Here is a 25,288-nt window from a genome sequence, read left to right on the forward strand (position 1 = left end):
ACAAACATCAAATGCTTAATGCGTTGGAATAGGCGTGCATAGTTTTTTCGGAGATCACGTGTTATCGATGGCATTAAAACTTTTCCTGGCAAGTTCCATGAGTTCGACTCTTAGCAGTTGGGATTTCGGATAGCTTTACAGGTAAGTTATTGTAGAATCCTCGTAGGCATGGTTATCGAGTCCTGCATTCAAAACAATTTTTTTAACTGCTTGGGAAACTACACGTTAATTGTTGTGACAACATATCAAACAGAGTTTTAGTTTTACCTATTTCATCAGTGTCGTCTTTTGCCCAAGGTTGAATAACGCCAGAACCAAAAATTAAATAAACCAAGCATCCAAAAACGTTTATTCCCGCAGCTACCCAAAACACAATCTGCCATTGCGATAAGGAATTCTACAGCAACAAAACAAAACACATGATTGTTGTTCTTGCAACAGAGTTCAAAAAATTTCAAAGAGTTAGCTCACATCATCCAACAAAATCCATCCGGCCACTTGGGGGGAAAGAAATCCGGAAATGTTTGCCACGGTGGTGCAAATTCCAAACACGATGCCACTATATTGAGGTGCGATATCCACTGTGTTTGCAATGCAACCTGAGGCTGTGACCAAACGATGTTACAACGGGTAATCAAACAGTCTAACATGCTTACCCATAAATCCATTAAATGCCAAGGACAACGTGAAAAAGGCAATGGCTGCAGTTGCGTTACATCCAACATATCCCGCCAGTACAATAAAAAGGGCTGGTAATAGCAAAGCAATAGTCACATTGACTTTCCGGATAACAACGATCGACGTCACTTTTCTTCGGATGACGTAATCGGTGAGAAGTCCAACAAGAGTTGTAAAAATCCACTTGAAAATATATGGTAAAGAAGACCATATTCCTCCCTACGTAAATATTGTAGTGTTTCCAGAGCCCTGGATGATGAATTTAAGGGGTTGCCTTTTTACTTTACCTTTGACAAATTATATCGAAGTACGTTCGACATGTAAGTTGGCAACATTGACTGTATCGCATAGTTAGTCCAATTATTTCCAAATAGAGCAAACATTATACCGTACATTGGCAATGAGGTAAATATGGCTTTCCATGGAATTGTTTCTTGCTTCACCTAAACCAGCAAGTTAGAATATTTATTTTACTTGTGAACATTGTTCAAGAATTACTGACAAACAAAAAGTTGACCCACTGTGCAGAAAACATGGAAGTGTTTGGTTTATTTATATAACACTATTTTACTGATAATGTTATTGACGAAACGTGTAAAATAAACATAACATGACCACATTTTTCACATCATGGGTCAAACTGTTGTTATCAGAAGTATTTTTAACTTTACTTCGACTTTTCTGTTTGTACTCTCTAATATGTACTGTTTTTCCTCTTGCGATATTCTTGGATGAACACCAGGTGAGTTATAAGCGAGAAACAACCAGGCCACCGTCCAAACAGCAGCAATCCCCCCTGTAAATAAAGCGAATCAGCAGCATTACAAACATATGTCTAGGTGAGTGCAACTGACCAGGTATGTAGAATATCGATTCCCAGCCAAGTCCTTCGGTGATGAATCCACCAAAGAAAAACACCAGAAAATAACCAACACTTACACCAGAAATATATATTGACACAAGCAAACTTCTTTCTTTAGGAGGTCCCCAATCTCCCCAACAACTCAGAAAAACTGGGCCCACCACTCCCTGTGTAATCTTTCTACGTCAGTTACTTTTATTCAATAAAAACCGGAAAGTTAGTAAGAAAACCAACCTGAGAAAAGCCCAATAGCACTCGGAAAACAATGAACATTTCGAAGTTAAACATAGCAATCATCGGCGAGCACAGAGTTAAGACCGAAGCAATGGCGAAAGACGTTGCGATCACGTATTTCATTCCAAACCTTTTTGCCAGCCATCCACCGGGTAAGTTGGACGCTAAGTACCCGTAGAAATAACATCCCAACACGAGCCCTTGCTCAGCTGTATTCCAATAAAATATACCGTTCTAAAAAATGTTGTGTGGGGTTTTTATACCAATCCAAGTGCACGCTGTACAAAAGACAAGACCAACATTGTGATACTGATTATGCTCACAAGCTCTTGGTAAATTGTTGTGCACCAGTGGCGTGTGGTAAAACGTACCGATGACAACTGGTTTGATGATTCCTGGCCGCGATCAGGGCACAAATTTGATTGGTTGCTTGATTCTCCAGACTCCTGGCTAGTGTCGTTAACCATTGCGACGACCGCCATCGAAATGTTGCTTCGCATAATCTGCAGACTTACCAATCCGAAAAATTGCGTGACCGCCAATATGTACCTTGTCTTGATGTAAAATCTCGAAGTTGACTTCTGTACATTTTGTTGAATCATTGCTAAAATATTCATAAACATTTTGCTGCAAATAGCTTACCTCTTTTGGTGCTGTATCCATGCCTGACATATCTGCTGATGTTTGGGCGATTTGTATGCTATTGTTCATGTTTCAACGCTCTAGTTGCCTGGTTGCTAAACAAGCTCGAATGTGCGCTGAACGTTTTTGTCACGTCTGACCTGGTGCAGTGTGCATGTGATTTTGTTCGAAATGTTTGCTTTGCATCGTCACAGTTGTTTGCACATCAACATGATAAAGTTAATTTGTCGGGTACAGGTTCCGCGATCCCTCACAGAATTGATTAACAATGGGTAAGATTGCCACGTGGTTATTTAGTTGTGACAATCGCATCGATTGCACATAGGTGCAGTCAAAGTCGAAGCGTAATACGACAAATCGGGCTTGGTTTGGCACGTGGTTGGATGCAACCTTATTTAAACCCTGAACAATTGTTCAAGTTTGAATTCATCGCTAAAAACGTGTTGTGACATGTTGCGGATCGCTATTTGAGAAAAAATGCCAGTAGTTTACTTCTGCAAGTAATATAAATGAGCGAATAGTGTTATAAACCCAACCATTTGCGTTGTAAGAAAGACTGTAGCAATGATACTAAGAATTACTCTTTGTTTCTTGCAACATCTACAAAAACCACTGCAATATCAGAGTGGGAATTCGGAATGGAACTTTTTGTCACTTTTGTACAAGCCTGCACTGCTTTAAACTATAAGCAAGCATATTTTGGTTTATCTGAAGTTAGAACTATTGTTATATTTTGGTAGCTAATTGCGGAGAAACGTGATTCGAAAGCAACGTAAATTCGACAGGATTTGGTAACACCAACCAATGTATATGCACATGGTCTATACGGTTTTGGTCGTTACCACGCATGCTTATAATAATATTATCAAGCCGTTTAATTCCAACATTAGAAAAAAACAAACATTGAAAACAAATGAGTCCACCTTTGTGTTTCACAAATCGCTTTTTTGTAGTTGCATCAATTATACAATTATTTTATGGTGTTAAGTTTGGCAAATTTACGACTTCAACGCGTCTGAAATGAACCTTTTTTGCACGAAGCGCAAATAAATGCTGACACCGCGTTGCGCTTGGTCGCAATTTTCTCAAGGCAGTTTCGGAGACCACAACAAACTTGGCTGTCATGGCTGCCTCTCGTTTAGGATCAGAAGTTTCACCTACAGCAAAATTCTTTCAAGATGAGCATCTCGCTTGGCGCGAAGACGTTCACGGTTTGTCAATGATGCGCAACAGTGGAGCGAAACATTTGCCACTAACAGTGGCGTAGAGGGGATATGCTGTAATGAAAACAAAAGGTTTGAAAATGTCGCCAGGTTCAAATAAATCATCAAACAAGGAAATAGTCGAGGTAAGTTTAAAGTGATGTACGATTAATTTATTCTGTTATGGGACACTTTATGTCTATGCAAAATACTGCATAATAACAACAGCCATGCTTGCCTGTACTACAAAAATAGACGCCCCTGAATTTCTTTTCTGCGAACGCCAATGCATGCGACATAGGTTGGCCAACCCTTACAAAGGCAAACGATATGCCAACATATGAGTGTTGATAATATTACCTAATGCCAATGATTATCACATTTTACACATTCTATTTAGTTTGTTGTGTATAAAAGCTTGTGAATAGTCAACTTACGTCAAGTTGCATGACAACGTGTTACATGCGCTAACCGCAATTTCACAGGAAATTGCACCGGGATATCAGTTGAAAGCACGTCATGTCCTGATGGTAATGATTTTCTTTGTAACTTTCAACACGTATGCCCTTCGAGTTAACCTCAGCGTAGCGATCGTTGCCATGGTAAACACAACCGAGAAGATCCAAAACGGAACCAGTTCCTGCACAGCAATTCACACCAGCAACAATTATTCATCTCCCGCAGTTGTGGTAATACCAGTTAACTTTTTTTAAATAGAATATTATCTTACAGTTCAATGCCCAGAAAACAGTCAAATGGTCAATGTTTTCGCTTTTCAGAAAGGAGTTTTTGACTGGGACACGACTCAACAAGGTGTACTACTTGGCTCTTTTTATTATGGCTACTTTCTAAGCAACATATTTGGTCCATGGTTGTCGAAGAAAATTGGCTTTAAGATCGTCATAGGGGCGGCACTGTTGCTTGCCAACGTAACTACATTGTTGATTCCAGTGGCTGCTCATGCAAGTTTTGGTCTTGTAGTAGCGATGAGAGCTTTTATTGGATTTGTGCAGGTGAGAATAAACACAACCATGTAATACATGTAATATATCCAATGAATGATGTTTAGCATCTGGTAAACTTCAAAATAATCCAAAAATTGAAAAGCTTCGGCACACATGTTTTTGATCGTGGCGAACATTGATTTTGAGAATATGTTTAAAGGGAGGTGTATCCCCCTCCGTTGTGGGTCTGTGGGAAGCATGGGGTCCAATTCTGGAACGAAGTTTTCTCACGTCATTTGGTCTATGTGGAGGAAGCGTCGGTTCATTCGTAACTCTGTCACTTGGTGGCGTGATTGTAGAGAAACTTGGTTGGAAAGCAATGTTTTACATCACTGGTACAAAAGACATTTTTACACGTCTAAAATTCTCTATCCTTAAAAATGTAGTTCGGTTTTTGAGTGTGATGCAATATCTTCATGTGCAGGTGGGACCGGCCTTGGCGTGGTTGTTTCATGGTTTATTTTTGTTTACGACACTCCGGAACAACACCCGAGGATTTCCGAACAGGAGAAAATATTCATAACAAGTTGTCGGATAAAAAACACAAGACAACACGTCACATCAACACCAGCCCATGAGGCAAAATGTCCATCTCCAATTTTCTAAAATGTTGTAACACGTTCAAATCTATATAGCATGAGCCGTCCCCAAATCAAAAGCTGAGAGTTCCGTGGATATCGATCGTGACTTCAATGCCCGTTCTGGCAATCTTTTCCAGTCATTTTGCCATTGGCTGGACTGTGTTCATGATGTTAACCATGCTCCCGACTTACATGACTTCAATACTAGGATTCGATATTACTAAGGTAAGTAAAGTCCTTAACCTGGCAGGACTTGCTTAATAGCTGTTAAGGTATATGGCCCTCGGTTATTCATTGTTTATTTGTCTGTGGCAGCAACTTACTCTTTTATGTAGTAACGTCAGCAGCTGACGTAAATCAGAGGCTTGTTGCTTTACTACATACGTCTAACCAAGCAAATAGAAAAGAGTTACCATAAATATGTATATAGAGTGGATTACTTTCGGCTCTTCCTCACGTGCTCCACGGATTCTTTGTTTTTTCGGGAGGTTACGTCACTGACTTGGTGCGCCGCAAAAAAATCTTACCAACAATTGTCATACGAAAAATAGACATCACACTTGCATTGGCAATTCCAGCTCTGTTTTTATTGCTGGCCGGCTACATTGGATGCAATGCCGCGGCCGCGACGGCTTTCCTTACATTGTCTGTTGCTTTCTGCGCATTTGAAAGTATGTTGTGTCGTAAGTTTAAAGCACCAGTTGATAAAGGTGGTTTTGTTGCAGTACCTGGCGGCGTAGCAAATACGCTGGATGTGGCTCCAAAGTACGCGGGGATTGTTTATGGAATTGCAAACACTATTTCCAGCATTTCTGGGTTTCTTGGACCTTTAATACTAGGAAGACTCTTGGCTGATGGTGTGAGTGCATCCGTGCGAAACTAAAACCGTTTTAAGAAACGCATAAAGAAAATCTTTTTAGAAAATATAGTCCTTGTTGCGAGTAAGAGCAAATTAACTTTGAATGTCCTGATGTGTTGAAAATTGTCTTGGGCGTAAAGGATATGGTATTTTTTAGAACACAATTTCACGATGGCAAATCATATTTTGGATATCAGCTGGAATCTGTTTGGCAGGAAATGTGATGTTCCTCATTTTTGGTTCGGATAAAGAGCAGTTATGGGCCCAGAGCAAACCGAAAATCAAGTTAGGTAAGAGTGACACAACCAAACACATGAAAGTATTTTAATATACGTTAACAAAGCTTTTGGTCTATATCAAGCAGCAATTTTTACGCAGATTTTAACGGCCAAACTTTTTAACTATAGGTGTGGGAGTGTCGAAAACTTTAATGTCTAAAAAAATAGTTAGTACACATCAGTATTTTGTTCTTTCAGATACGGCACCGACCGAGACACCAACAGTTCTCACCGTTTCAATGCAAACAGTTGTTACCGAGTCATGAAGTGACGGAATTTGTGCGATGTTCCACCAATCAAAACGAACCAATAAAGTGTGCATGTTGGCGACCTAAATTAAATACATTAATAACGATATACAAAATAGACTCGCTCTGATAAAATAATTATAGAGAAGTATTTTCAAATACACCGCATGGTGACGCTAAAGGATGATATGGTATTATAGCCGGTGAAGTTCAAGCAGTGATTCCTAGATCGGTTTAAATCAATCAGTATTTCACGTCACTCAACATCGTACATTGAATGCGTAACATTGATTCATACGAAATGCCACAAACAGGGATACTGAATTATCACGACTTCGCCATCACTTAATGTTTCGTAATTGCCGATGATAGTCACAAACAAAATGCAAAAATAAATAATTTGTCTTTTGACCGCGTGTTTACCGTCCCTCTTATATTCACCCAAAAGGGTCGCGTAATATTTGTTACATTCGAGCCACAGATATATTTGAAAATTTTTTTTTACATTATTTAATTTTTACGTTTACTCGCTTTCATTCTTTTTCAATATCTAAGTAAATTGGGGTAAAGCATTTGCCAACATCACATACTTAGTGCGTCAAAAGTGCGGTGCATCTTTCCGAAGGCGCCGCAATAAAACATATGAATACATTTGAGGGCACTTACGGCGCTTAGTTACCAGGAAAAAAATGCAATGAAGAAAACAGCCACCGACGTACCGCTTTGTGAAATTGGTTGTTGCAATACTGCAGTATGAGCATTGTTTTTAAAATTTGATAAATTGTTCACCAATATCTATGTATGCAATGCCTTAATCCAACATAGAATTGCGATAAAATAAAAAATGGTGTCACAGTATTACAGGTAACAATTATTGGCAGCAATTTTGGCTTATTGTTGCATTTGGCGTAATTGTCATTGTTTCCGATAACAACGATCTTAAAAGGGATTACTTTTGAATCATTCCACATACATCATGTCGTAATCGCACAAATCCCGCTTGTTTTACTAAACCACGTCCAATAAAGCCAGTGCAAGCAACGGAATCGGATGACAATATCCATTAAGGAATATTTGGTGAATATCCGCAGAAGCGATTACATGTGTGACCTTCGCCCATGCCCCGACTGTTTCCAGACGCCAGCGGTGACTTCTCCGCGGGCCATTTTGGGAATTAATTACAAAACAAAACGCGATTAGGTTCTTACGCGCATTGTTTGCCCAATCCCACTAGTCGATACGTCATTGTGTTGGAGACTGGGACGCTGCGACGCCTCACAAGCGGTAGAGGGTGCAGGGTCTTTAAACTGTCGTGAGCCGTATGTCGCGTAAGCGGAAAGGGGGCCGACCTCTTCATCAAACGATTTGACGGCAACATGCAACGTTGATTGCGCAACGCAATATTGATAGTTAAGGATTTTTTTCCGCAGTGTCAAGTGCCTCCCAATTTCGTACTTAAAACCGCGACCCATTACTGCTAGCTGTTCAAATGCGTATTGTGCAGATAGATTGATCATGGTGCTTTCGGAAGGCAGTGAGTTTTATTTTATGAATAATATATAGTGTTTTTTAGGAAGACATGTGGGGAAGTTTCTAAATTTGCCGATATTTTTAGCGTGTTGATTTTTTTTTGCTTTTTGCCACTCGCTATAATATTTGTTTCAAAATACTTTTTTGCCGCAGAAAAGTGAAATGAAAGCGAATGGTAAACTAAAAGGTGTCTAAAGTCCTGTATAAACTTGAGAAATCCGAAGTAGTTTGAATTGTTTATTTTTTTCTTTAAGGAAAAACGTGAATATACAAACATTCTGTGCTTTAAGAAGTATAAGACAGTAATAAGTCAGTTACGCTTTAGAAATATCAGGAATTTTAAGAATTCATTACAATCTATTGAAATAATTAACATATAGAAATGTATTCTCTTATTTTGCAACAAAAAAACACAAATTCGAAAACCTTTTTTTTAATTCACAGGACCACTGAAATAGGCCGTTCTACAATTCTAGACCAGATTCAGATTCACAGCCACCAACGGCAAAGCTTATTTCGTTATGCTTTCGACATTAGCAGCGCAAGGTCCACGCCACGGACCTGCGGATCGCTTAGACATTTCCTATGGCAACCAAAGCGTGACATCGGGATCGGAAAGCCGAGAAGATGAGAGTTCCGATTCCCCACTGCGGGAAGATCGCTGTCAAAACGGAAGGGGTTGCCGTAAAATTGACGAGGGATCATTTCATATAAGTCGCTTGTTATCGGACGGTAAGAAGCACCAGAGCAGTGAAATCTCTCACCAATCAGCGAAGTGTCGAGATTGGCACCAATCGAGTGCTGATCATTTCGCTCCGCAATTCCGATTAAGCCCGTCCTTCAGCACGACCAAGCCGTTTCGAGGCGCACCGTTTCGGGCTTCTCCAGTACTCACCGCGCCAATTGAATGCGGATTTGTCGCTGCCGGCCACTGCAACACGGCTGAGATTAAGCGACCAGATGACAGTTGCCACGCGTCGCATTGGAAAAACTCGAGTGTTCAAAATCCCCTTCCGATGGCCAATCTTCGAGTGGGTGTTAACGCAGATACGCGTGCTGGTTGCGATGGAAGCTTAGCAACGAGCACCGTACCCACTAAAAATCACAGTCTCATTCTAGTGGATCGAGTTAAAGAAGAGGAAGTGAGACCACAAGCTTCCGCGATTTCGCCACCACGACCAATGCCCACCCTAACTGACATGCGGACGCCGCTGGGACTTTCAACGCAGCCATTATTGCCAAGATCCTCGACACAGAAAGAGGAATGGACAGTTTCACGGAATAACTTGAGTTGGACTGGAAACTTGAACTCGAGCTCGCTGGTGAACTACGCTGGATTGAATCTTCTCACTTCCTTCTATCTCTCCGGGTTAACTGGACAAAGTCACCTTCCGTGCTGGGGAATTCAGACGAGCAGCAAACATACGGATTTCAACGCGTACCACGCTAACTTTGGCACAGATGCAAGCTCGAGTACGACGAGGCGGGATTCAGGTACAAAACACGACTTAAAGCCACAACTTCAACCACAGCATTTTGGTTTGCTGCGAGGAAACCAGGTGTCAACAAATAATTCGGTTTTGAATTCTCCGGAATCCCATGCAAATGCCACGCACAGCCCGATACTATACAGTACAGACGGCAAGCGAAAGCACGATAAAGGTGAGTGACGAAAATTGCGCCTTAGAAACGAATTTACGCAGGTTGTATAAGGTGTTGTGATCGCTACATACATTTTTACAAAACATAAAATAAAAAGAATGCAGCTGACACGCAGGACTAAAATTGTTCTAATTTTCGCACAGGTTTCACGGGGTTTTGTAATCGCTTTAAAATGTTTTACCAAACATATAAATAAAAAATTCAGTAGCCAAAAAGAACTAAAATTTATTTTTATTCGAGAAATTGTCATAATTTTCGCACAGGTTTCACGGGGGTTTTGTAATCGCTTTAAAATGTTTTACCAAACATAAAATTAAAAATTCAGTAGCCATAAAGAACTAAAATTCATTTTTATTTGAGAAATTGTTCTAATTTTCGCACAGGTTTCACGGGGGTTTTGTGATCGCTTCAAAATGTTTTACCAAACATACAAATAAAAATTCAGTAGCCATGAATAACTAAAATTCATTGTTATTCGAGGAATTGTTTTAATGTTCGCACATGTCTACCCATATGTCCAATGACAAATTACGGTAAACTAATGGGACGTAAACAGTGAAAGGAAAATCAAATGGCGGTTAATGGCAATTTGTTTGTCCTCTCTGGGACGTATGTCGCGTTGTTGTATTGAAACGATGCTTTAAACTGATCTATGGGAGTCTGAGACAATGCGTATATCGGAAACACTGGACTCCGCCTTGATTGCTTCGCAAAATGGCGACCAGGCGGAAAATCGCGACTCAAGACAATGGATGCGCTCATGCGACGGCGAGGCCTTTCGCACTCGCTTTGGGTGTAATGGGGGATAATGCCAGTGGACATTTGCTCTCCCATTGTTAGCTCACAAACATGTCGTGGGCGGGTGAATTACCGATTACGCGCTAATCCACTAAATCGGAAACAATGTAATTAGTTTCGCCACAAAATGTACCTAAGACGCGGTAATGTAAATCGCAAACAAGACACGGCTCACCAACGCAGGTTTCACATTGGTTTTCGTTATGCTGTGTTCAGGTGGCCGTAACAAAAAATAGCGCGTCTCCCAAATATAAAGTTTTAAAAAGAAAAATGAACTTTAGTTAAGTAATTGATTTTCTTTATTTCACAGAAAGCGATGACGAGACGCCAAAGTCCAAGAAGCAAAAAAAACGGAGAAATAGGTAAATTTTGGTTTTGCTACAAATACATGTTAGCCTGCAGATGCCAAACATGGTAACCTTTACATCTTACAGGACTATATTTACCACATCCCAACTGGAAGACTTGGAAAAGGCTTTTGAGAAAGCGCATTACCCAGATCCCGAAGCAAGGGAAGAGCTAGCTAAAAAGTCAAATTTGCAGGAGGATCGAATTCAGGTAAACCAAATGGTAAAGTCTCTACCTCAAAAAAAATTATTAAAAACGTACACTTTGGAATAAAATAAAGTGATAAAGAGAGGCAGGTGAGCTTTATACTTTGTAACAAAGATGCAAAACCCCACTTTAACAAATAAAAATATAGTATATCTAAACATGTACGGGTCAGGGCATGCAGCTCCCCTGAAACTAATTTTGAGAGAGATTCGCTGCTCGACATATCGATTCGTTGCTGGTGCCATAGTTGGCGTAAATAACCCAGTTTACTTAAACCCTCCTGGGACGGTATTCAAACGAAGAAATTAATTATCGACTTGTTCACTTTCACGCCCTCCTCACTCGCAGTCAATCGAATTTTAATTTTGCTTCTAACACAGCCGATAAAATCTGGTAGTAATTACCATTTAATCACGCGGCACAAGCTCTGAAACTCCGCTGGGAGAACGCGACAGACCAAACTGACCGAATTCGTCCTCTGACGCTACGTATCAAAATCGTATTACGCAACGGCAATACGTGTTGTGTAACATGCGCCCGAAACAATTATGTTCAACGCGACTAATACGGTTTTATCTAGGAAAGCCCTAGACAAATGCACAAGAACTAACCCAAAAAGCTGTTGGGATTTGAAAAAAACATTCAATCAAAACCCAACTATTCTTTTGTTTAGGTTTGGTTCCAAAATCGTCGAGCCAAGTGGCGAAAGAACGAGAACAGTTGGGGACATAGCAGCGTTATGGCCGAATACGGTCTGTACGGGGCCATGGTCAGACACTCCATACCCCTGCCGCAAACTGTTATCAATGCATGCGCCAAAGACGGCTTCAAGAACGAATCTTTTGCACCTTGGCTGATAGGTAAGTTCTAATTGTTCGAAAACTGTTTGTATAATAAGGCATATATTTTATTTGTAATTGAGATTTTAAAACAACTGAGTCGTTAAGGTGTTGTTTTTTCTTCAGGCATGCATAAAAAGACATTAGCCTCGCAGCAAAGACTTGAGCCGGACACCACAGTACATCCGACGCCAGATGTCGCTGCACAGCCGAAACTTTCACCAACCACACGCCACGAATAAAAACTGATCACAGGATATACGGGGTTCGAATCCCGGGGTGGCAAAATAGCGTCTTATGTCAAAGTTCCACAAAGAAACTGTCTGATGGAATCAGTCAAGTTTTGTTTAACTTATGTTTTTCATTTGCTTTATGTTTATGTGTCACTGTGTAGTTATGAAACGGTCGAATCGCGCTTTTAAATAAAACAGTGTTTGAAGTCAACCAGGATTGATTTTAAAAGTACCGCCATTTCTATGGTGTATTTATAGTACCCTTTCAAACAGCTTTTTCAAAAATCGTCTTGTCCAAATTAGATTTTCATACGTAACCTTTACAAATTGACATACTTTCGTCCCACAATCAGTGCTGTTATGCAGACGTACAATTACAAGCTAATTGTTTTTATTTTGTACAATGTCATAACCATATATGATACATGTAATTTTTACTCGGCAGTGTAATAAGCAACCGATTCGAAAGAAATACACATGAAAAGTCGATAATTGCGTGACCTTTTTACTGTGAGAAATTGATTTCAAGCGATGGCGAATTATTTACAATTACATCCAGAACCTTCGCGTTCATCTAATATTCATCTTGTATTAGAAGCTAAAGGCCGAAATGACGAAGTCCATCATGAGCCAACTCATTGCTCCAGAACTACTCTGAAAAGCTATGTTAAGGCTATACACCTTCCTGGGTCTGGCCAGTACTTTGTTGGAGGTCATTGTCAATTTAGTTCGTTTCCTGTTCAAATACACTCTGCAGAAAGATAAAACTGTATTAGGTGATTTAATTGACTTACTGAGATAAAAAAGGCTACTCTGGAATTTACATTAAATTCACGCAACAGATTGCAGCGTTTATTTACACCGCTGGGAAATAATTCTCACTACACATGAGAATTATTCTCTGTTGTAAATTTCGCCAAATATGTGCCTTTTTTTCTCGCGGAAAAGTTTTTGTACTGATTTCTATAAATATTTGCTTTATATCCGCTGAGATGAGAAAACTCTACATATAAATATGTTTGTGGCGTAAACGCGGACCCACCTAAAGTCCTCCTCGCCGTCCATCACCCAGAAGTCGCTTATTGGGTGACGAAAATTCATCCTTCCGATTTCAGCAGCCGCAGGGAAGTTGTTACGAAGTCCGTAACGAAAATTGGAAATAGAAATAGGCAGGGAGGCGTTCGCAAAGTCGTGCAGGCTGATAATGCACAGTCTACGAACAGAATTGCGTGATAAGGTGACCTACATCGATCGGAGCGTTATCACTTCTTAATATGTAATCTCCCAGGACAAGTTGTCGTCGGGCTTGTACGCGGAATTTGTTGCAGATCCCTAACCCCCTCTACGACGCGAAATTTAACAAGCACAAGTTAGTCATGAAGTATCGCTGCAGAAATTGTGCCATTAACTTGTCATATTTTGGTTTTCCCGAGTGCATCTAATTTAAGCAAAACTTACCCGAAAGGATCTCCTTGTGTCCTGTTGTAACCAAAATCGCACGGTTTTGGACCGTAACACTCATAACCTCCATGAAGATTCAAGCATTTTTCATCAGTTCGACAAATGCTCGGCGAGTCACACTCATTAATATCTAAAATATACGATTTGCTTCTTATGGTATTACAGCAGTGCACAATATATCCAATAAAAAAACAGATCAAATCTGTTCTGAATATTTTTGATAATTTGTTTTACTTGTTTAAGTTCTTCGGTAAATCTGCTTTGAACTAATCAAAAAATAGGTGTTATTAGCTAGGTAAAGTGATTTTGATTAGTTTTTACAAAAAAAGCATACCCCTGCAGGAGCGATCATACTCCCGGTAGTTGTAGCCTTCAGGGCAGCTGCAGGTGTAGCTTCCCTCTGTGTTATGGCATTCGTGTTGGCAACTTGATGTACTCCTGCATTCGTCTATATCTACAACACATGTATAACTCAAACGACATCATAATATCTCAGTTGCAGACGTGTATGCTTATCATATGTTGAAGCATTGGTAAAAATCGTAAATGTATTTTGTACCGGTGCAACTTCCATTGGAATGGAGAGAGAAACCCGATCTGCAGCGACATGTATAACTTCCGTGAGAGTTGTGACAAGAATGTTCACAATTGTTTAAATCATCATCAGCGCATTCATTGATATCTGCCGATAAATTTACAAATTAAAAAAACATCAAGTTCGTAACTGTTAATGTACAAAACTGTTTATCACGTTCTAGAACGGCGATGCTTTTTAACGGGTTTAAAAAAAAAAAAACACGAATTTAAACACAATTTCAAAAAACATACAGTTGACACATGTGTTATTTGGTAACGACTTGCTTAGTAGCTGTAGAGGAATCTAGTCCTCGGTTAGGCATTGTTTTATAATCTGCGACAGCAAATTACTTTGGTTCGCATATATCATGAAGCAACAAGGCTCAGATTGAAGTCAGCAGATTTATTTGTAAAAAAATCGATTTCGCTCATGTAAGCATCGTCAGTTTCTTATTCAAATAGAATCTTATTTTTTTACAAATAAATCTGCTGACTTCAATCTGAGCCTTTTTGCTTCATGATATATTATTTGGTAATATAGCGTTTGTTAACACGACTTTCGAGCTGAATTGGTTCGTCTGAAGGGGTTAAACTCACAACAAGCGCAGTCATTCTGAAACACAACGTGCCATCCAAGAACTCATTGAGCATGCAACCACCCAGGATTAGTTGAAAAAAATTCTTTCCCGCTTGGGTGGGCCGTGTGTCGGATTGCAATAATTACGAACATTAGGCATGGGAAAGGAAGTGCAATTGCACTGGTGAAAAGCAATTCGTGCTTACCTCGGCAGGTGGAATAGCTAGACGAAATCTTGACCCTTTGGAACCCATCACCACAGTTTGCCACTGGGCGCGTTTGGTAAATGCACCTGAATAAAAAAACGGCATGCAATTGCGCAATCGCGATATTTTTTTACAATCGCCACAAAGTGTAAATGTGCCTATGCGCATATTCAGTTTTCCCGTTTGTACCTTCTTCTAACCTTTGACAAAAAGTTTTAACAAGAATCGTACTGCACAGTTTGCTGTATCAAACATTTCAGGCGTTTTTGATATTGATATGCGCAAGAACGTTTGGTCAAGGTTAAAGAACAACGGAAAGCAAAACCTGTATGGAGAAGACCCGTCATACTGTCGTTGACAGACACTTCCGACTGGACAGAAATACACACTGCTACCGCGGCACGGAACATGTTCGGATGGTTGTACTATATAGATAAGAAATATATCGTATTAATTCCCAATTTTTTTAGGACAGTGGTATCAAAACTGTGCCATGCGTCCAACCGGAGAGTTTTTGTAGAAAATCTTTCCAAATCCGTCGAAAGCGAAAACATTTGCTGACTGATTTGTTTATGACAAGTATATTGTGAACAAATTTTTGCCAAAAATGTACAAATTAATTGCATAAAGTCTTCGGATAATAATTATATAATAATAAAGCTCAATTACCGTAATAGGAGCCGACGTGTCCCTGGTTGCCATTGACAACATTTTGAGGGTAATACACTCGTTGGTTGGTTGTTGTAACAGGTCTTCGTTGGTAAACGCGTCTACTACTAGAAACAGGGGCAGGGCGATGACCGTGCCCAGCATGGTTGTGAGTGTGTCCTGATGTCTGTCGGCCGACACCTGCGCTTACTCTGTTCATAGCGCTGTTCCTTGCTGCTTGAAGTCGTTGTGATTTCTAAAGGCAATTAAATGCATGCTTAAAAGGAAGTGTTTCAAATTCGAAGATTTTAAAAGTCGCAAAATAAAACAGCTGCGTACGGTATTTAAAAAACAATAAAACACAAGTTGCGAATTTCTGTGGTCAAATACCTGTTGTTGCCGCATTCGTTGCAATCTCATCAATCTATCGTGAAGGGGGCAAGCTTGCACACAAACGTACATCATCGCCAAAACAGCTAAAGCCAGCACCACTCGAGGTGCAATTCGACAATACATATTTGCAATTGATCTCAATTGGTTTATTTTGTTTAAAAACGATTGCTAATTGCTATGCGCCTGTGCGCCAACCCTGCGAGAAAAACCTCAGGCACCTAAACTTGTTGCAGTGCCAAAGCGAACCTTGGTGTCTGTCACACCTGGGAATTCGAGTGGATAAACCTCAACTACTTCCTGTTACCCTGCGCTCTGAACGGTGCGCGGCGCTTATCGGGTAAATGACCCGTAAGCGCGCGAAACCTGCTATTACAACACACTTCGCTTGTCGGCAAAGCTCAAATGCAATACATTAAATTCGACTGGAACTCAAAAAAATTATCTACACGTAAATGCCATTAGATTTGTTGTTGCGGATTTTTAGTCAAACAGCATCGGTTCCAGTCGAATGCAGATGAAAGCATCCTTGCAACATTACCGCTGCACCGCAATGCCGGCGGGTTTCAACAGAAAACAATAGCACCTTTGTGCGAAGCAGAAAATACACATAGACAAAGTATAATTACTCCTAAAGGCCATATGCAGAACACAAAACCTTTGATATTTCATAGACAGCATAATTTAAAACACAGTACACTATGTCTGTTCTCTGCTTAAGGAATAGTTACAGTACGTTGCAAACAATAATTTACCATAGTTTTTAGGTTGGTACGTTGACATATAGCCTATGATATAGAACGTTTAAAATTAGTTCTAGTTCACCTGACAAACTTTAACGATTGAAGCATTGGTTTTTATAACAATTTAAAACGTGCAACAAGGGTGATAATCAAATAAACGATTACATAGCCCAGGTCGTATATTGACCGAATCTAGAAAAAATACCTAAGCACAACATGCACCCAAAGCTTCACTACCTGCACAGCAAATCAGCCACACTTAGAAAAGTTTTGATTCCGACGTAAAGTAGGCTGCAACTGGGAGATATATATGTTCAACCACTGTCTGGACTGCCTTTTCCAACCCGCTTCGAACGACCAGCACTTGCAGATATTGGGCAGAACCACACAACACCGGTGCTTTGCCCAACCCAGCGGTGAATTGATTACATTGCTTGGCACATAAAGATTGTAGTTCAGGAAGTTGTATGAGTTACTTTGCTTTTGAACATTTCAAAATCCAATGACTCAATTGCGTTGGGCGAGAGTAGGTTCTATAACTTTGCAACAGCAATAATATAAATGACCTCAGCGCAAAAACACAAAATAATTTGCAATTTGTTTGAAATCGTAACACTACCCCTGGCTTCGTAAATGATGTGTTGGATTTCGAAAGAGCCTATATATAGGCCTATGTTGGCTTTTGCAAGAACTCTTTAGCTTATTATTTCACGCTTTCAGTTGTTTACGCAATACATTAAAAATAAGAAGGCTAGCAATGGGTCACATTGAAATTTTATTTTAAATCGAGAAAGTTTTTGTAAGAAACGATCGGATTTATTGCAAACCTAATTTTTTAGACAAATCTAGGTATAACTTAGACGGAAAAGCTAATGTCACGCATTATTAATGACTCTGTCATGCTTATTCCAAATTAAGATACCAATTACAGACGGACATTATCGCAAGGTCTGCTCAACAACAGTTAGTCAAAAGTGTTTGGCAAACTTAGGGTGCAAACAATTTTGTCGCAGGGAGAAGAATGCGTGCAATGAACTATGCGAAAAAAATGTGGCAGCAGTGGGATTCGAACCCACGCCATCGAAATGACTGGTGCCTTAAACCAGCGCCTTAGACCGCTCGGCCATGCTACCTCGAGGGAGAATCAGTCTGCGATTCAATGATATATCGCGTTTGACAACAACTCTCTCGTGAAAGAGATAATTTGTGATTTGTCTAAATCAAAACGTTCCAATAAGAGACTGCAACAAATCAGTACAATAGCAATGCAACCATTCGCTTTATTTACAAAGCTGCGATAACAATATCGTTGCAATTACGTAGTGTGACACTTTGCGACAACATTCACGTATTTAACGATCATTCAGTGTTTATACTCCATCTTGTCAAAATTCGATCACAAGTCGCAAAATTCTATAATTAAGAAATGGATCTTGTTTAGCACATTATTATGCAAATGATGTCATATAAAAGCTTATAGTCACATATGCAACACTACCAGACACAGCCCATGCAAGAAAAATTATTTAAAATCTGTTAAGTATGTGAACAAAAAATGTATATATATACTACCATAGTAATTAGTAACGGGTCAGAAACTGAGCAAAAATTATCATGAATATCAGTAAAAACAGGTTTGCCGCTACTTGGGTGGCTGGAGCAGAAAAAACGGATCGACTAAATCTAGTTGGGTTGGTGGAAGGAGCAGTCCTGAATTCAATCAAGCTTCCTCTGGGAAATTTGTGGGTCTTTCCACAAGTGGTGGTTTGCCATTCCGCGTCGACCTTGTATTCAACCGTCATATTCGGATATTCGCATCCTATTTTAAGTGTGTCTGAATCTTTGCTGTAACAAAGCACACACCCAGATATAAGATTTTTACGTACCCAACATAAAAAAATGGCATTATATCTCTTTAACGGGCTGTTAGTTTATTAAGTTATACGGAAGGCCCTGTTCCAAGTTGCCTAAACAGACATCAGGAAATTAAAAGCGCTGTACATATAAACGATATGAGTTTAGTATTCATTGAAATGTAACACATTGGTTTATTTGAGTCTAGTCATAACGACACTTCCAAATATCTTTACTTCTTTCGGCCCTATCCGACAAACGTCACATTTATCCGCGTGCCAAAATATTGCGCCCTCTGTAAATTTCCTAAAATCTCTAGATCTGTTAAGAATCTAGTGACGATTAACGGAAAATCAAAATGGGTGCAACATCTGTGTTTTCCATGACTTCAAGCACAGGCTCTGTCACGTGTTTTGAGAATTAGTTCTTACTAAAGTCCTGGCGGCGTAAGTCTGTAGGCAATTCCAAGCTGATCCAGACGAGCAAATTCTTTGGAACTAAGAGCTGCGGCGAAACTCGCCCAGTCATTATCACGGCGTCCCTCGTCGACCTTAGTATCGCCATCCACCTCCCAGTCGGCCTGAAAATATAAAAACCCAAAACATCGTATAAGGGATTGGGCATCACTCACGTTTTACCACGTTTTACACCATCCCCACCACAAATACGTTGTAGTTCTATCTGTTTCGATTTATGCTTGTGCTTTATCGAACTAACGTATTACACCGATTGGATTTTTAAGTCATTTCTTGCAGATTTTTTTTGGTAAGCTAAAAATAAACGTCAGTTCAAAATGTAGGCTAATGCTGTATTGTGCGACCAAGAGTAATTTAACGTTCTGGATTAAATCAGGTGTTTTTGTGATATTTTTATCTGGTTTATGTTTTAGTGTATAGGCTCTGCAATAATTTGCTCCTTTATGACGGCCAACCCCGCAATATACTATCAAAAATCGTAAGCAAATCCACCTTATGCCAAGCACGCTCGGCGCAAGCCAACATCCTGGGGTAAACCATATAGTGAAAGTTTTCCTGGCTGAGTATAGTTTCGCTGAACAGTTGACATTGCATGCCGATTATGTTTTCCGTTACTTCAAGAGCCGTACAGTCATGTTCTCCACACATTGCTTTCCCTGCAAGGCATAATGTTAAGTAACCACAGAAGTGATTTCACAGGGCATGGTGTAGGTTTCTCTTACTATCATAAGGTTCTCCACTTCGTTTAACGTCGGCGTTGGAGTAAACATTGTCAGGCATGTAACCAAACGTTTTGCTGGCTTCTGTAAACCGCGACGCCCAGTAGAGTCCGCGTTCTTCGGGATCTGGCTCGTAAGGTTGATCGAAATACAAGTGGGTAGCGTGTGACAAAACCACCTGGAATTGAATTGTTCCTATGTTGAAGCAGATAATTTGACGTTAATGGTAACCTGACAGAGATGGGTACTGGTGCTAAACATGAAGGTTATTTTAATGATTAATCACTCACCTCGAATTGGAACTTAATCTTCAAATTACTAAAACCCTTAGCAATTAGTACACAAACATTACACTAACAATGGAATTACAGTAAAATACGTATCTATGTCCTGCCGGGAAAAATCACGCAGTAAAATATAAACTTTGATTTATAAGCAGGTATTTTTCTGACGTTTCGCTCATTGCTTCAAGCAGAAAGCAACTTTTCTAACAAGTCCCATTATGCCACACCCCGTTGATCAAAACCCAGTTTCCATCATATAAAGGAAGATACGTACTTTGTATCCAGCATTTGCCAGTTTGTAGGCACGATTGGCTACGCCCCACTCCCAGATGTTTTGCCATGCGAATGTCAACACATCGTTTTTGGTAATCATGCTTTTGTCGAATGGTGCGCTGCCACTAAAACGTTTAAAAAAATTTAAAATGTTGAGAAAGCAAAAAAATTCTGGAAAAGTGCACAAAATATCGCTACGAATACGTTACGTCGCCAAGCCTATTCCACCAACGCCGTAAATTAAAACAACATTATAGTTTTTATGTCAAAATATATCAAACAAAAAAATGCTTGTTAAATTTTTAACAAAGCTGGGATAGATATTGCAATGCGTAAAATTACTTTCAATGTATATGCATACTTTAAAGCGCCATCTTCCCAAAGGCCCAGTAGCAGCGTGTTGTCTACTTTCAGAACTTCTTTACTAGCAGTCCTCACAAAATGTTCTAATAAATCTCCCTCTCTGCAATGACAAAAAACATATAAATTTCCGACCACTGCGTATTTGATAAATATTTAGATCTACCTCTCGGGAAATCCTGCGGTGTTTAAAAGTTCGTCGCACATTGGCGAGTTTGCCCAGGCCTCGGCAACTTCATCTCCACCCAAGTGGAAGACTGTCAGAGGTTGAATGTCCTTGTGTAATTCGACAAGGTCACTTACCACATTTCGTACAAACCTTAAATGAAGAAACAGGCTGCCAGTCAAGAGTATCACATATCAAGCAACGTTTTACTGCCAGTCGATCATGGTATAATTAAATAAAGTGCTTAGATTTATTGGGCTAAAAAAACACAAAAAAACATAGGACTGTTTGGGGTTGGTAGCATTTACGATGACAAATATCAAAATTGCGCTGACTTTGCAAAGAAATTACAAAAAAGCATGCACAACTTTAGGCATTCGTGCCCCGCATAACAAGCCCACGTAAGTAAGAACAGATTGCAACGCTTACGTGTAAGTCCCTGGGACGCAAGGGCTAACTGCATTGTCGGTGAACAGTTGTACGGATTCGTAGTTTGGCATATCACCAGGATCTGTTAAGCTCTCATTGCTTGGGTGGTTACTGCCAGAAAATCGAAACAAAAAGAGCTGTTTGATTAATAGGTAATGTCAGCCTATATAAAAACACTAAAAGATCTCGTTCGGCTTTACACAAGTAAAGAAAGACAAACACAGTTAAACAATATATCAAGTAGCGTTTCCACAACTTACGCTGCTTCGTGCGATTTGATAGCCGCGTGTGCGTGACCTGGAAGGTCTATTTCTGGGATCACACGAATGTGGAGTTTTTTTGCCTCGGTTAAAATGTCTTTGTAATCCTTCTCGGTATAGAATCCACTGCCACTAGTGTTGCTAGAGGGTCCCGAGCCGAGTTGCGGAATTATGCTTTTTGTTTCGCTGAGGTCGTGTGCTCTGGACGTAAGGTAACAAGGTAAATAGTGCAAAAGAGCCATAATATTGGAGAGCTGCAGACAGGGTGTACAAGCACTGTTTCGACCTGTGAGGTCTCATCAGTGCAGCTGTTGACTGTGGCACTGTGCTAAAGGTATATAGTATACTATAGAGCGAATCAAATCAGTGACACCTTTTGCTTCCAATGTTTGTCAGCTCTGGGTAAGTCTTCATCTGCACTCTCCAGCCTTCGTCGTCCGTGAGATGGAAGTGAAAGTTGTTCAATTTGTACATCGCCATAGTCTGTCCAGAATAACAGTTAGGTAAAAGAAAAGTCACTGTGAAGCCAATAATACACACGTAACAACAAATATTTTTTTAACGTGTATATGGTTCTAAACAATTGGTGGAGTACCTTTAATAAATTTAAAACGTCATCTTTCGCTACGAAATTTCTTCCAACATCCAAATGCATTCCGCGGTAAGCGAAGCGTGGAGCATCCTGACGGTACAAAATTCGAAATGTTTATCAACGAAAATGTCACTTTTCGCACAAAGTACTATAAATGCTTTACTGAGGAAAATATGGTATTTACCAACAAAAATAATTGCGATGTTGAAAAAATCCAAATTGGAAATAACAGAGTTTAGTTAGACAACAAAAGACAAAGTGTTTCTGTTAAGGAGCACGCATACCTTCACAGTTCCCTGTGGCACAGACCACGAGTTCCCAGATTCTTTAGCAAGAGATTTGAGACTTTCAATTCCGTAAAAGGCACCTGCAGCGGTTGGTGCAGTGATAGTTATCGCAGCACTGGAAGCAAACAGGGAAAGAAACTGTATTTGGTTGTACATGAAGTATACAAACAAACACATGATATTTTGTGTCCAACCTTCCAACGACTAGCTGATAGGCCTCCTCTTGATAATGGGAAGACGGAATGCTGTCAACACTTCCTGTGGTCAGATTTATATTTGAAGTTGCACTGTCGCCACCCGTCAACCCAAAATAATCTGTGAACGCAAAAATCGGATAGTGCCATGCTTGTTTCTGGTACTAAAGTATAACAAAACCTTCATCGCAGTACGTGATACGCACAAGGTATACTGGTGCCATTTTACTTTTAAATAAAACAACTTGGGAGCTGTGCGCTAAAAACTATTGAACATAAGTTTTACTCAACGTTGGAAACTTCGTTCAACAAACTATAGTTTAACAACCAAACTATAGTTTAACAAAAGATTAATAAAAATAAAATATTTCTGTAAAATAGTTAAGCAACGTTTTTACCTTGAAGATATTGGCATTCGGCGTTGTATGTGCCACAGCTTACACCCCAGTTGGAGGTAAGCATAGTGGAAGATGAGGCATTCAAACTGGATTGGTGGGGAGTCGGGATTATTGGTTTCGGTACGGCGTTCGCCTTCGACTTCAAATGCCTAAAAAAAAAAGACTTGTAAGTTATATTTTATTGCCAGGAGAGCTTTTTAGTAATGATAATGTGCTTGGCAGCATCAGTAAAGAATTGAATTACATAAAAAGACTTTTCTTTCGTCATTTAGTGAGTAAAAATTCTACCCAAAAATCTAGACTTAAATGCATTCAATTGTATTCAGTTTTGGCAAGTTAACTTGCGGTATTTAGCCAAAGCTTACAGCTTTGTAACCATGCAATTAAATCTCGCGAAACGAATAATACTTACCTCGAAAATCGATCCATTGGTGTGAACGGTTGATACATGTCATCCTTATAGCGCTTGTATTGTTTTGGCTCCGAAAACGGGGCTACAAATGAGTCTGAGTACACGTTTACAGTTGATTGCAAAACGCGCGGTTGGGCTCCATTACTGGTGACATACCAACGAGGCATGATGTCAGTTCGGGAAACCATCCAAAACTGGACGACAAGCTCAATCACGTGATTTTGCCCTGTCTGTAGTCCTGCATGTAATATGTACAATAGAAAAGCGGGTTTGCCTGAAACTAATGGATTTAGTGCCAGAGTGTGGCGAAAATATTTTTTTAAGTTGTTCAAATTTTAGGACATCTGAGGAATCAGAGTTGGATGTGTCAGTAATATCTGGAAAAAGATATGTCCAAAGAAAATGTTTACCACCTTGTGGTTCCGTTCAATTGAATTGTAGAGTTAGGTGCATATCATTAATTATGATAGATCCGTTTTCATCACTGCGAAACAAATGCCAATGAATGATCGTGGGGCTTACCCGAGAATCCATTCCCACTTGGTGCGAACCTGAACAGAATTCCGTTGACGTGTGTGAAGTTGAACCCATTAACCACAACCCCGTCTGGATTGATTTGATTAGGCTCGACTTTGTAAAAGCTGTAGAAGTAGACCTCCCAGTCGTTCTAAATGCCAAATTGCAAGAATGAAGGAATTACAGTTTTTTGAAATGCCTGCAAAAAAGTACACTTTGGGAACAGCGTTTTCTGCTATAGAATTATAAATTTTTTCACCTAAACAATGTTAACAAAATATATCGAGTAATTTTGGGAGCTATAGTGCGCCACTCGGTATAGAGAAATAATTTTGTGAATCCAATGACGTTAGGTACTACGAAGCACACAAATTTATTTGTATTTGTAAAACTGTATACACCTTTGTTCAATCAGAGTAGTTTTGAGTATGCATCGTTGCAACAATAATCACATTGAAGTATAAAGTGTACACCCTACAGTTTTTTATTGAAAAATGGAAGAATCTTTACTAACCGGCGGAATATTTTGGTTTCCGTTGTTGGTCAGTGTAATGCTTACATCTGTATTTTCATTGTTTCCGTTGAGGTTATTTACCACCTTAAAACGAACACCAAGGTTTTTGCCAATGTTGTCAACCTCATCCTGACTTAAGGAATGTACCAGCGAACCTTTAATTGTGTAAACAATTGTCATGGTGGTGTGGTGCAAAAACAGTTTGCCAACTTACCGCATAGGAGCAGCGCAGAAAGGTACTGGACAAACATAATATCTTCCAGACTTGTTATCACACAATTTGATATATCTTTGGTATAAAATCTGCCTAATCTAAAAGCATGCCAAAGTGTTAGTAGGCAATTTAACCTGTCTAAAAACTGTCAAGATAATTCCAACCAAGCGTGAAATTTCCACAAGCAAAATGCACGATCGTCGCTAACAAGGCTTTTTGAAACAAATATTTACATTTCACTTTACGCAACTATAACTACGAGTTTGCAAACTGTCTCGAAGCCATACAAGTTGCAACGCTTATGGAGCCACTGCAAAGACTTCACGGAAAAACTATTAAGTGGACTGCACTGATAGCATAGGCGTGTGTGCGATTGTGCTTGGGACCACATTTCTGAAAAAGATTTATTCATTGCAAGTAATTTTTTGTGATTGAACAACAAGTACTATCTCGGTAACAGCGCGGTAGCACCATTCTAACAGCAGCAAACAATGTCCGCAAAAACACCACTGAATCACTGCTTAAGAATTACAC

The 25,288-nt window shown here is 39.7% G+C and overlaps 5 protein-coding genes and 1 non-coding gene across 6 annotated transcripts; 1 reads left to right on the forward strand and 5 right to left on the reverse strand.

The window, feature by feature from the left end:
- Positions 1–113: 113 nt before the first annotated feature.
- LOC145888830 (sialin-like) lies at positions 114–879 on the reverse strand. The gene is made up of 4 exons (XM_082979694.1): positions 657–879; positions 472–605; positions 268–397; positions 114–182 (listed from the first exon to the last, which is right to left on the reverse strand). Exons 1-4 carry the CDS (start codon positions 658–660, stop codon positions 136–138), a joined length of 315 nt encoding a protein of 104 aa, XP_082835820.1. The 5' UTR covers positions 661–879; the 3' UTR covers positions 114–135.
- A 434-nt stretch (positions 880–1,313) lies between these two features.
- Positions 1,314–2,485, reverse strand: LOC145890071 (putative transporter slc-17.2). Its single transcript, XM_082981110.1, has 5 exons — positions 2,417–2,485; positions 2,146–2,355; positions 1,905–2,008; positions 1,533–1,720; positions 1,314–1,474 (listed from the first exon to the last, which is right to left on the reverse strand). The coding sequence occupies exons 1-5, from the start codon at positions 2,483–2,485 to the stop codon at positions 1,314–1,316; spliced, it is 732 nt and encodes a 243-aa protein (XP_082837236.1).
- A 1,058-nt stretch (positions 2,486–3,543) lies between these two features.
- On the forward strand, positions 3,544–6,672 carry LOC145890072 (sialin-like). Its single transcript, XM_082981111.1, has 10 exons — positions 3,544–3,764; positions 4,104–4,307; positions 4,398–4,631; positions 4,783–4,957; positions 5,047–5,216; positions 5,258–5,428; positions 5,634–5,874; positions 5,929–6,062; positions 6,220–6,352; positions 6,539–6,672. Exons 1-10 carry the CDS (start codon positions 3,699–3,701, stop codon positions 6,604–6,606), a joined length of 1,596 nt encoding a protein of 531 aa, XP_082837237.1. The 5' UTR covers positions 3,544–3,698; the 3' UTR covers positions 6,607–6,672.
- A 5,907-nt stretch (positions 6,673–12,579) lies between these two features.
- LOC145889376 (uncharacterized) lies at positions 12,580–17,113 on the reverse strand. The gene is made up of 9 exons (XM_082980324.1): positions 16,064–17,113; positions 15,695–15,929; positions 15,351–15,450; positions 15,026–15,111; positions 14,226–14,348; positions 14,001–14,120; positions 13,664–13,796; positions 13,248–13,418; positions 12,580–12,956 (listed from the first exon to the last, which is right to left on the reverse strand). Exons 1-9 carry the CDS (start codon positions 16,187–16,189, stop codon positions 12,797–12,799), a joined length of 1,254 nt encoding a protein of 417 aa, XP_082836450.1. The 5' UTR covers positions 16,190–17,113; the 3' UTR covers positions 12,580–12,796.
- A 744-nt stretch (positions 17,114–17,857) lies between these two features.
- Positions 17,858–17,939, reverse strand: Trnal-aag (transfer RNA leucine (anticodon AAG)). The gene has a single exon. It is a non-coding gene; the product is annotated as a tRNA-Leu (tRNA).
- A 1,151-nt stretch (positions 17,940–19,090) lies between these two features.
- On the reverse strand, positions 19,091–24,840 carry LOC145890073 (beta-hexosaminidase-like). Its single transcript, XM_082981112.1, has 17 exons — positions 24,755–24,840; positions 24,541–24,695; positions 24,033–24,177; positions 23,511–23,748; positions 23,099–23,247; positions 22,701–22,821; positions 22,504–22,621; positions 22,223–22,309; positions 22,001–22,110; positions 21,628–21,828; positions 21,368–21,466; positions 20,939–21,091; positions 20,774–20,875; positions 20,414–20,537; positions 19,859–20,033; positions 19,629–19,792; positions 19,091–19,240 (listed from the first exon to the last, which is right to left on the reverse strand). Exons 1-17 carry the CDS (start codon positions 24,789–24,791, stop codon positions 19,091–19,093), a joined length of 2,328 nt encoding a protein of 775 aa, XP_082837238.1. The 5' UTR covers positions 24,792–24,840.
- Between the last annotated feature and the right edge of the window lie 448 nt (positions 24,841–25,288).

The sequence above is a fragment of the Ascidia mentula genome, chromosome 2, assembly GCF_947561715.1.
Source record: "Ascidia mentula chromosome 2, kaAscMent1.1, whole genome shotgun sequence".
Classification (NCBI taxonomy): Eukaryota; Metazoa; Chordata; class Ascidiacea; order Phlebobranchia; family Ascidiidae; genus Ascidia; species Ascidia mentula.